This window comes from Silene latifolia, chromosome Y, assembly GCF_048544455.1.
Source record: "Silene latifolia isolate original U9 population chromosome Y, ASM4854445v1, whole genome shotgun sequence".
NCBI lineage: Eukaryota > Viridiplantae > Streptophyta > Magnoliopsida > Caryophyllales > Caryophyllaceae > Silene > Silene latifolia.
The window spans coordinates 289204770-289216193 of record NC_133538.1 but is presented as its reverse complement, the minus strand read 5'-3'; the positions used below and the strand labels follow the sequence as shown (position 1 = coordinate 289216193).

At 38.0% G+C, this 11424-nt stretch overlaps 1 protein-coding gene across 1 annotated transcript; it reads left to right on the top strand.

Annotated features, from left to right (window-relative positions):
- Nucleotides 1–9771: 9771 nt before the first annotated feature.
- Nucleotides 9772–10344, top strand: LOC141630886 (uncharacterized). Its single transcript, XM_074443630.1, has one exon. It carries the CDS (start codon nt 9772–9774, stop codon nt 10342–10344), a length of 573 nt encoding a protein of 190 aa, XP_074299731.1.
- Nucleotides 10345–11424: the final 1080 nt, after the last annotated feature.

Sequence of the window (11424 nt, the reverse complement as noted above, 5' to 3'; positions counted from 1 at the left end):
GACTACTCACACATCATCATGGAAATCATGTCATTAATGGTGTCAAACATCTTAACAAGCATAAACATGATGAAGGAGTAAAGCAATTAACAAAAGATTAAGTAAAAGATTAAATAAAGAGTAAAGGAATTATACCAACTTAAGATGAACAAAGGAAATGAAAAAATAATAGAAGAAAGCCTTGATTTATTATGGAGAGTTGTCAATTCCCCAATACAAACTCAAGACTTCTTCAATTACCAAGCTAATTAGAGTAGTCTAACTAAGCTAAGATAATGTAATCTCATCTCTAAGTACATGAGGTATTTATATTAAGTACAAGCATTAGGTTAACTAAGGGCTTAAATGACGATCAATCCACTTAAGGAAGTCCATCGCCTTGCTAAAGCTGAACTAGCTCCCGCGGTCCCTCCTCTTGGTTGCACGTCCTGTCAGTCAGCTCGTGGGAGCTAGGCCTGGCTCGCCCGAGCTCCTCCCTTTTGGTAATTGTAACACCCCCCCCCCCCTTCTTACCCGGCCAAGGTAATTGGGAGATGTTACCGTCTCGGTTTCCAGAAGCAGTGAAATCGGAATTACAATTAAGAAACACTTTATATAAATAACAAGTTTTGTTATTACATAAACGTAAACAAATGATAAATGTAAACTATATAAATTACAAGTCGACTACCATCTATGTCATCTATGCTACGCTACTAGACTGTAAGACCATGTCGCGGCCCAAATCCCGATCACGTCAACAAGCACAACCTGTACTCAGCCTGCTCCCCATATGATCGGAAATATCATATGGTTCGACACAGGCCACCCCGAAAATAGGTGACAATTACACAGACACACAACACGTCAGTTTCAATAAATAAAGTGAGACACGACACAAAGTGAGTGAGTAATCAACATGACTATGATATGGATGAGACGCTATCAAACAACCACCACGCTGGTACCGGGACACGCACAGACGTACCCACAACCACCAGTGCCAGGGAAACGCCCACGACACCACACCACACAAATAGGTACCGGGACACGCCCAGACGTACCGGGCCCGGAAGCCAACCGGGTCCCCTACGAGATGTCGTGTCTCGACTACACGAGTCCCTCCAAACTCAAGTCATTAATGGGCACATCCCACTTGGAGTGGGAAGCTCCAAGAGGCGACTCAAACGGAAGACGGTCTCCCAACCGCCTTCCGTCTCCTCAACAATAACAAAACAATCACAACCGTCATATCCTCCAATACGCATGACAAATATAGTAAATGCAAGATACCACACAATATGCCAATTACCGACTCATCAAGTCATCTTAACCAATATCATGTTATAATGCAAAGTTCAATAAAACACGACTCACATGACCGTTTAAATATATTAAAACTGAGTAGGATTAAAGCAACCGGGTACAAATGTGCTCCTCCATAAAGTCAGCACCTAATTACGATAATTAAATATAATTACTAACTAATCTAATTAAATTAAAATTATATAATTTAATATAATTAAAGTCAAATCCCGACTCGTACTCACACCCGAACTCCCTCCTTAGCCCCGACAACCACCGCCACCTACCAACACATGCTGATGCCACCGTGGGCCACCACCAACGGCCATGGCGGTCCACGGCCAGCGCCGCTGTAGCAACAACAACAACAAAGCACGGCAACAACAACACCAACGCAAAACAACCGACATCTTTCCTTTAACACCACTTTAACCACCAATGCAGCCACCACCATGCGCCACCACCACCACGGTGGTCACGGTGTGACTCCACTGCCCAGAGCCACCCCCACGAGCCACCACCCTAGCCTAAGACCAACAGCAACAACAACAACTAACAACCTAACGCTCAACCCGTCACCCACTATAAACTACCCTTTTCCGACCACCTAACGCCACAAATTCCCCCACCCAAGACTACCATTAGACTCTCCTCACTCTCCACGACAAGGACCACCCAAGATCTCCCCAAGTGGGCCATGAAAACCAAGGTAAAAATCCGTCTTAAGACGGCCACACAATAACAACAAATAACCATATTATGCTCGGTCAAACTCAATATATGGTCAGCAACAGTAGTCCTATGGTGGTCACCGACGGTCCTAGGGTGGGTCATGGTCGAGGGAGGTCAATGGTATTAATTAAATAACATATAAACTAATGTAAGACGGTCTTACCTTACGATCTCGAGGCGAAGGGACAATATCTCCCTTTAAATCTCCCTCTTTTCTCTCCTCTCATTTGTGCGGATTGTGTTGAGATTTTGTGGTGAGGTGAATGGATAAGATGGGTGGATAAGGGATATGGTGGGTGTATATATATGGGTAGTTAGTATATATATATATATATATATATATATATATATATATATATATATATATATATATATATATATATATATATATATGTACATGCATCGTATATTATTATTATTAATATTATTATTATTATTATTATTATTATTATTATTATTATTATTATTATTATTTTATTCCATCTCATACATAACTCGAATGTAATAAAATATAATTTTATAAAATATATTTACCCATTTACTGTAATACTACATAAATTTTGTATTATTGTTTTGATGAGATTGATGTAGTTGATAATCGAAGTTGCTTAGTAATGTTGAATGGTGTGAAGTTGTGAATGTTGTGGTTGTAGTTACGGGCGAACTTCGGGACGAAGTTCATTTTAAGGGGGGAAGACTGTAATACCCCGTATTTTAATAATTTATGTAATTTAATAATTAATTAAAGGCATTTCTAATAATGAATTACAAATAAGACGATAATTAAATAATACAATAAGTAAAACAAGTCGGGAATTGGGCTTAGCTGATAATCGAGTATTGGACCATGTGCCATTAACTAATTGGGCCGAAATTAGGTATAATAAGGTAAGAGTATAATCGGAATTTGCTTCGGAAAATAATTATAATATAATATGGAAAGGTAGTAATTATATTAATACTAATAATAATTTATGACAATAATAAATTAGTAAAGATAAAATAAGGGAATCCTACTTATGATATATGTAATAATAATAATAATATAATTGTGATAATAATAATATAATGATAATGATAATAATAGTGATTCCTATATTAATTGGAATAGGTAAATTAAGATAGTTTCCTAATCGACCTCGCTTTCTCTATAATCTTACGCTATAAATACCACCTTAAATCTGATAAATAAATTACAAATCAAAAGAAGAAGCTTTAGGAGGCGGAAAGAAAGAAGAATTAACAAAATCAATTGATCGACTTGAGGTAATTAACTTAGCTTAAAGCGGTTTATATTATTTTCATACAAGCATCTTTAGATCGATAGTATGACTTCTATAGACCATCATAGGACTCGAAAATTGGACCTATAGCAATATTGGACTGCAAAGTTTCTGACCTAACCATTGTTGGTTATCGTTGACCACCGTTGACCGTCCAATCGAAGGACAAAAGGGGAGGTATCGGGTTATTATTAGGGTTAGTGTTAGGGTTGGTTTTGCATTATTTGACCCACTTAGCTTGATCCATCTGACCTAGGGTTGTGGGTGGTGGTTTATGGGTGTTAGTCAGTCCTAATGGTGGTGGTAGGGTGGTGTGTGGTGATCATAGGTGGCTGGTTTAACCGGGTTTAATTGATTATGCGAAACAGAGGTGTTTGGGGGAGTTTTGACCCAAATTGAGACCCGTTAGAGCCGTGTCGTGATATGGGACTGGTAGGGTTGACACAAATGGGTTGAGTCGACCTAAGTGGTGGATTTGGGTTGGCCGGATATGGAGGTTCGTCGTAGTGGTGGCTGGTAAGTCGCGGAACAGGGGGAGGGGTGTTTATTGTTGATGTCGGTGTTGGCCTGTTGTCGTGTAAGGTTGTTTGAGGTGTTGGACCACCGTGGTCAAGGGAAACCACGGTGGTGGCCACTGGTGGTCCTTGAGTATTGTAAGGTGGCGATTTGATTTTTGTTGTCGGGTTTTTTGTATTAGTAGTTCATGGTAGTGTTTAGAGAAAGGTTGTGCGGTCTGTTCTGGGCGGTTCAACTGGTGGTTATGGGTGATCGGGTTACGTCATGGTGAAGGCTAAAAGTGGCAGGCTCGGGTGGTGTCGTTGGTGGTTGCTTCTGTCGGGAAAAGACGGGTTAAGAGGGGGTGTTGGTGATGGTTTACACGGGTTAGGAGGGGGAGTTGTTCGTGGGTTTCACGGGTTGCATGGGGTTGGATAGTTGCTAGTTATATTGATTTATAGTTAATTGGACGTAGGTATGTGACACGAGTATATTGGGGACGCGTGTTTATGTTATTAGCGGGTTTTAATATCGTAATGATTATAAAAAATAAATTGGTTTTAATAAATTATATATAATAAATAAATAAATAATTAAAATAGTAATTATATTTATTGTAATTGTTATTATTATAGGTGACGGATTGGTGAAGGGTTTATAATCGGATTTGTCGCCTTTAATTATTGGATTGCGTAATTGGAGTACTTGCTTTCGAGGTAGGATAACTACTCAATCGCTTTTGTTTACTTGAATGGCATTATCTGATTTTATTGGTTGAATTATTTGGAATAGTGATGGATGGTATATGATTGTTGGTTGGTTGCGTTGAGATAAATTGTTTAATGACTACCTCAACTCGTGACTGAGATGATTATATTGATTATTTGATTCCTCAGCTTCGTGCCTGTGATGGTTAGAAATTGTGTTGCTCAATTGTTTGCATTTTCGTATCATGAGCACTTGCATTGGATACCTCAGAACAGGTTTTGCAGGACTTGTTTCTGGGATTATGAGACTACCTCAACTTCGGTTGGGATGATGAGACTACCCCGGCCAGGGATTGGCGGGATGAACGGGAGCGTCGGAGGATTGATCATGAGCATGCATTGCATTTGCATTTAATATTGTTCTTGTATCCATTTATTGTGGTTGTTTGGCTATTCCTACTAAACCTCGTGGTTGACAGTGTATTCGTGAACACCTGTGGTGAACCTTAATGGGGAGCAGATTTGACAGGTACTAAAGATTAGCTGACTTGGGAGCTATGGGATGCGTGAGGACTGGCCAATCTACCTAGAAGTCTAGATCACATAGATGATTTAATCACTTTGTTTATTTCCGCTGCGAGTTGTATTATATTTTATACTAAGTTTTAGTTGGTTATGTTATAATAAACATGTAATTATTAAGTTTTAATTTAAAGTACTTTGGTGAGTTGTTCTTTATTATTCACTACCTCGGGAAACCGAGATGGTAACAGTCCTATTTATTTGGGAATGTCTAGCTAAAGGCTCCTAAATAAATGGGGGTGTTACATTTACCGTTGACTAGCCTTATACCAAGGTAATAAAATACGGGGTATTACAGTAATCATCCTGCCAGTCAGGTCGTGGGAGCTAGCTGGTGCTCGCCCGAGCTTAGGATTGGGTTGTGGGGGCTTCAGTGAGCTCGTGGGAGCTCACTCCTTTATCTCTTTTACTTGGGCGTGGCTGCCTCCTAGCTCGTGGGAGCTGTCTGCAACTCGTGGGGTTTCACCTCATTGCCCAATTTGCTTGCTTTATTGACTAAGGCGTTTAGTCTTGGTCTCCTAGTTGAAGCTTGGTCATTAGATGCGGTCAATTTAGCTCTGTAATGCACCATTTACGCAAGGCTAATGCTCTCCTCCTACAAAGGCACCAAACGTCATAGAATTTGCATAATAGGAAGCTAAAGACAAGAAACAACTCTAATACTTACGTAAAAGCATATGAAATGAGGCTAGTTTGGGGACTAAATGTGCGTAAATACGAGTCACATAAGTATGTGTCACGTGACCATCAATTGGGGAACACGAGTACTATAATGATGATCCTGATCGTTATGTTTATGGTGGGCCTTACTTATGAATTGTTGTTACTGAGGACAGTCATCTGTTGAGAAGGGAGTACCCGCACAATCTTTCTACTATACCGAAATCCTGGGAGGACGAACAAGTGCCTCATTTTGATCACCGTTGTGATGCTGATATTGTAAAGTTGATTTATGATCAATTTTATCCTGATTACCCACTCCCGAGTGAAATTCCAATTAGGAATTTTAACTAATTTGCACCCCGTTTGTTGTTGGGTTTTTTTTTATATTGTTTTTTTCCACTTTTGTTTTGTAATATTTAGTGTTTATTTTTTTTTCTTGTTTTCTGTTCTTTTTTAAATGTTTAAATGAAAAGGCATACTTGCTAATAATTGCTTGTTTTAATTAGTGCGTGCGATATAAACTTTTAAATAGTTCTTATTACATGTGCAAACGCATAATTAACATTGAAATTAAATAAATAACACGCTAATTAATTATGAATCAATAATAAAGATTTACTTTACATGAAAAACACATCTATATAAATATAAAAAGGAATGACAACGGTTTATAAACATTTTGGAAAAATAAACATTTAAAATAAATAATTTGATATTATTATTATAAACAATATTAAAAAGATTGATTGTTTTGCTAAAATAAAAAGAATGACAAAGGTTTACGATGGACCGTTGTTGAATACGTTTAAATAACAACGGTTTAGTAAAACCTTTTAAATTTATTTAATTAATTATTTAACAAATAGGGTTTTTCATTAGAATCACCTCTTTACATTTATTCATCAAGTTTAACCTTACAAAAGCATTAACAAGGTGTTCCCATTATTCTTGTCGTTGTCGTAGCCGCTGTAGTCGCCGTCATTACTCTTTATAACTTAAAAAAGGTTATCTCATTTTAATAGTCTGATTTTCATTAGAATTATTTTATATATGGCTCGAATTTGGATGACTGATGGTAAAAAAAGGGTGATCCTGTTTATGATGATGGCATAGTTGAATTTTACAATTTTTTACGTCAAAATTTGAAAGGCTCCTTACCAATCCCATGCCTTTGTAATAGATGTGGTAATATTAGGTTTTTGCTTCTCGAAGATGTGAAAATACACTTAGAAAAAAATAGTTTCAGTCAAGATTATTGTTATTGGATTTTTCATGGAGAATTAGAGGATGAATATGATGAAGAAGTAAACAATCATACACCTGAAGTTGGTTTAGATATAGGCGATGGGCAATCTAATGTAGATAAAGATGATAGATGATGAAGAAGTAAACAATCATACACCTGAAGTAAACAATTATTCATCTGAAGTTGGTTTAGATACCGGAGAGTACTTATATGTTAAGTTTGTTAAAGATGATGGATTCGATGTTTTTGAAGCTACCGGTGATGGGGATATAAATGTTGATGACTTATTTGAGAAGTTGAGTCAATCTTAAATGTCTTTATTTAATGGTTGTAAGAAGTATACAAAATTGTACTTTGCTAGTTCAAAGGATAAAAATGGGCATGAAGTTATTCTTAGAATCTGTGGCAATGTATATTGTTAGTTCAAAGGATAAAAATCTTGTTTCGGTTAAAATGCAATATTATGGAGTTATTCTTGAAATATTGGTTTTAGATTACTCTGATTTTGAGATACCTATATTTTGATGCAAGTGGATTGACAACAATAGTGGTGCTTAAAAGGTTGATTTAGGATTCACATTAGTAAATTTTGATAAGGTTGGCAACAAGGAGGATCCTTTCATCGATGAGCTTATTGTCGATATGAACAATCCTATGAACGGTTCAAAAGCTGATGTTCCAAAAGCTCAAGTAATGGCACGTCAAGCTAGTTGGATTGGCACCTATAAGATCAATGATTCTATTTGCCTAATCAATTGGGTCTAAGATCAGCTCAATTAAATCGGTCAAGAGGAGAATTAACACACAATTAATTAAGGGATTAATGAGATTTATTTCCCTCAATGGAGAGTTATTTCTCGCATTAAAGGAGTTTTAAGAGTCTTTATTTAAGCATTTTAAGAGTCTTATTTTCAGCATTTTAAGAGTTTTCTTGGTGTTAGAATAAGGTTTGTTTTAGCCTCATTAAAGTCCAATTAAGAGACTTAGTTAGGTAGTTTATTACCTTATTAAAACAACCGTTTTAGGCGTGTGTGTAATGGCTATTTATAACCTTTTTTTTCTATCATTTGAGATCATCCAAGAAATAATATACAACCAGAATCTAAACATACATTTGTTTTGTTCACTTGCTGCGGCAATTATTTGGTTATTATTCAATGCGTTTTGAGTATTAACTAGATAGTTCTGAATAGGTCTTGAGTGTCGATCACCATTGTTTGAGTTATAGGTCTAGCTCAAGCAAATATCCATACTTAGCACATTTTTTGTGTAATTCAAATAACACGGTTAAGATTGGGTTGCACCTAGTGCATTCGAGTCTCATCGTGTGTTTGTTTTTCTTTCATTATTACCGTTCAAAAGCTACTGTCACAAACCCAGAATCTGAAATTAAACAATCCTACAGGCTGTTCAATCTGATAGTTTCCGCTGCACCCCTACGAGTCTTATTCTTTTGAATAGAATTCGTATCATTTGTGGTATCATAGCTTCGGCTCTTGATCCTAGTTTTCGAAAATGAATTTTGATGACCCAAATTTCTTAGAGAGTTTGCGTGATGCCTTACACAATGTTCAAGAAGGAGGACCACGATGGCAACCTAGGCGTTTTGAAAGGGCTGGTGACGAATTCAAGGTGACTGAACTTCCAGAGTTTGTGGGAGGGACGGATCCTGAAGCATACTTGGAATGGGAACGCAAAATCGATCGCATGTTCGATTTCAAAGACATTGATGATGAGATGAGATGTAAGTATGCAATTATGAAATTGAACAAAGGGGCTTCCCTTTGGTTCAAGGGATTGAAGTCTCAAAGAGCACGGGTTGGTAAGGCGAAAATTACATCATGGGAGTCCTTGAAACGAAAGTTAAGGAAATGGTATATACCACCCACACATATACTTGCTACTTTATCGTAAAATCGTTGAATTAACACAAGGAAAATTGAGTGTTAATTAATATATCAATGAATTTGAGAGTTTGGCGTTAATGGGGGAATTAGAGGAAAATGAGGAATTAAAAATGTCTCGGTTTTTGCGTGGATTAAATCGTAACATTGCTAATTCGGTTGAGTTACATCCTTATTCTAATTTTGATACTCTTTGTGGTTTATGTTTGAAAATTGAGGCCCAAGGTAAATCGAAATATGTCTCGGCATATGGGGAGGGTAGTAAATCTGAAGCTTGGAGGAACGATGGGGGTTCAAAAGGGAATTTGAGTTGTAACACCAATGAGTCGATTCCTAAAAATGTCGCTGCCCCTAGTCCTATACCCATTGCTAAAACTACCAACACTAAAGAAATGAGTCTTTCTAAAGTCCGGTGTTTTAAGTGTCAAGGATTTGGACATTTCCAAAGTGCGTGCCCTAATAAACAAACCATAACCTGAGGGAGGCGGTAGATGTGCAGGAGGAGTTGTTGGTTGGGGAAGAACAGTTGGGGGAAGTGTTTAATTTAGATGGCTAAGAGGATAAGGAGGATGATAATGTCGAAACCTATGTAGCACCCATCTATGATTGTGCCTTAGTCTGATCCGTACTTTGCAAGCCCAACCAGTCACAGTTGATTCGGAGCAACGTGACCAAATTTTTTACACTAAATGTCAAGTGAAGGACAAATGGTGTAGTTTGATTATCGATGGTGGTAGTTGTACAAATGTTTCTTCAAATGAGATGGTAACTAAACTAGGGTTGGTCACCTTGGCTCACCCAAAACCGTATGCATTTCATTGGTTAAATGATGGCAACAAATTAAGGTTACGAAATAGGTTCGAGTGGGTTTAACTATGGGTTCTTATAGTGATGAGGTTTTGTGCGATGTGGTTCCTATGGACGCTTGTCACGTTTTGTTGGGTCGTCCTTGGCTATTTGATCGTGATGTGTTGCACCATGGTAGGAGAAATGAGTATGAGTTACGGGATAAAGGGAAGAAGATTGTGCTCAAACCCATGGCTCCAAGTGTGGTTCGATCAATGAGTGTTAAGCAAGGTAAGAAACCAAACCTCACTATATTTGCTAGTGAACGTGAGGTGGAAGAGGCTCTTGTTGATGGTGAACAGATTTATCTAATGGTGGCCAACGAAACACACGGTGGCGGTGTGATAGATGGGAAGGTTGGTGATTTGCTAAAAGAATTCAAGGATATCTTCCCCGATGATCTACCTCCGGGTCTGCCACCAATTCGTGGGATCGAACACCAAATCGATCTTATTCCCGGAGCTCCTCTTCCTAACAAAGTAGCCTATCGTTGCAATCCTGAGGAAACAAAGGAGTTGCAAAGACAAATTGAAGAATTGATGGCTCAAGGCTATGTTGGAGAAACTCTAAGTCCACGTTCCGTAACTACGTGCTTGTGCTAAAGAAAGATGGAACGTGGCATATGTGTATCGATAGTAGGGATGTCAGCAATATAACAATCAAGTATCGTTTTCCGATTCCGAGGCTTGATGATATGGTGGATGAAATACATGGTTCAGTGGTCTTTTCTAAGATCAATTTAAGGAGTGGCTATCATCGAATTCGAATGAGAGAGGGAGATGAATGGAAGACTGCTTTCAAGACTAAACACGGTTTATATGAATGGACCGTCATGCCATTTCGTCCTACAAATGCTCCAAGTACTTTTATGAGATTGATGAATGAGGTACTTAAAGCATTTTTGGGCAGATTTGTTGTTGTTTATCTAGACGATATTCTTGTGTATAGCAGGTCTTTGTGCAGTGTTACAGGCTTTACTTTTCCCAGTTTCTCAACTATTAAGGCCACGTTAACTGCCTCATCAAATGACCAAACATGCTGCATCCTTACCCTGCTAGCTATCTTAGGATCTAAACCGTGAACAAACCTAGCAATATTTTGCTCAGGTTTCTCAGTAACCTCACATTGCAGGGTTAGTTGTTCAAAGTTCCTAAGGTAGGCCTCAACAGGTAACTGCTCTTTTTTCAACTGAGTCAGTTAATAAAAATATCCTGGGTATAGTCTTTAGCTATGAATTTCTCTTTTAATTTCTTTTTTAACTTAAGCCAAGACCTGATTGGTTCCTTCCCAACTCTAATACTTTGGTGTTTCATACTCTCATACCAAAGAGATGCATAGCCTTTGAGTTTCAAAATAGCAACTTTAAAAGCTTTTCTATCATCATAATTTTTAAACTCAAAGACTCTCTCTACAGATTTAAGCCAGTGTAATAAATTCTCAAGATTTAAACTACCATGGAAATCAGGAATGTCTACCTTTATATCTTTGTCTCTGGCATCATAGATTCCTTCCTCCATTCTTGAGTCATCTGATTCAGAGATGGCTTCCTCATGAGGATCATGATGTGGTCGCCTCCTTCCTACTCCCATTGCAATCCCTCTCCCCCTTCCCCTTCCTCTGAAAGGTGGTGGTTGCCTCCTTGGGTCATGGTTTGGAAATCTCTCCATGACAACATGGATAGA

Excerpts from the sequence above, each read along its gene's own strand:
- LOC141630886 (XM_074443630.1), top strand. The coding sequence starts at position 9,772 with ATGGGTTCTTATAGTGATGAGGTTTTGTGCGATGTGGTTCCTATGGAC.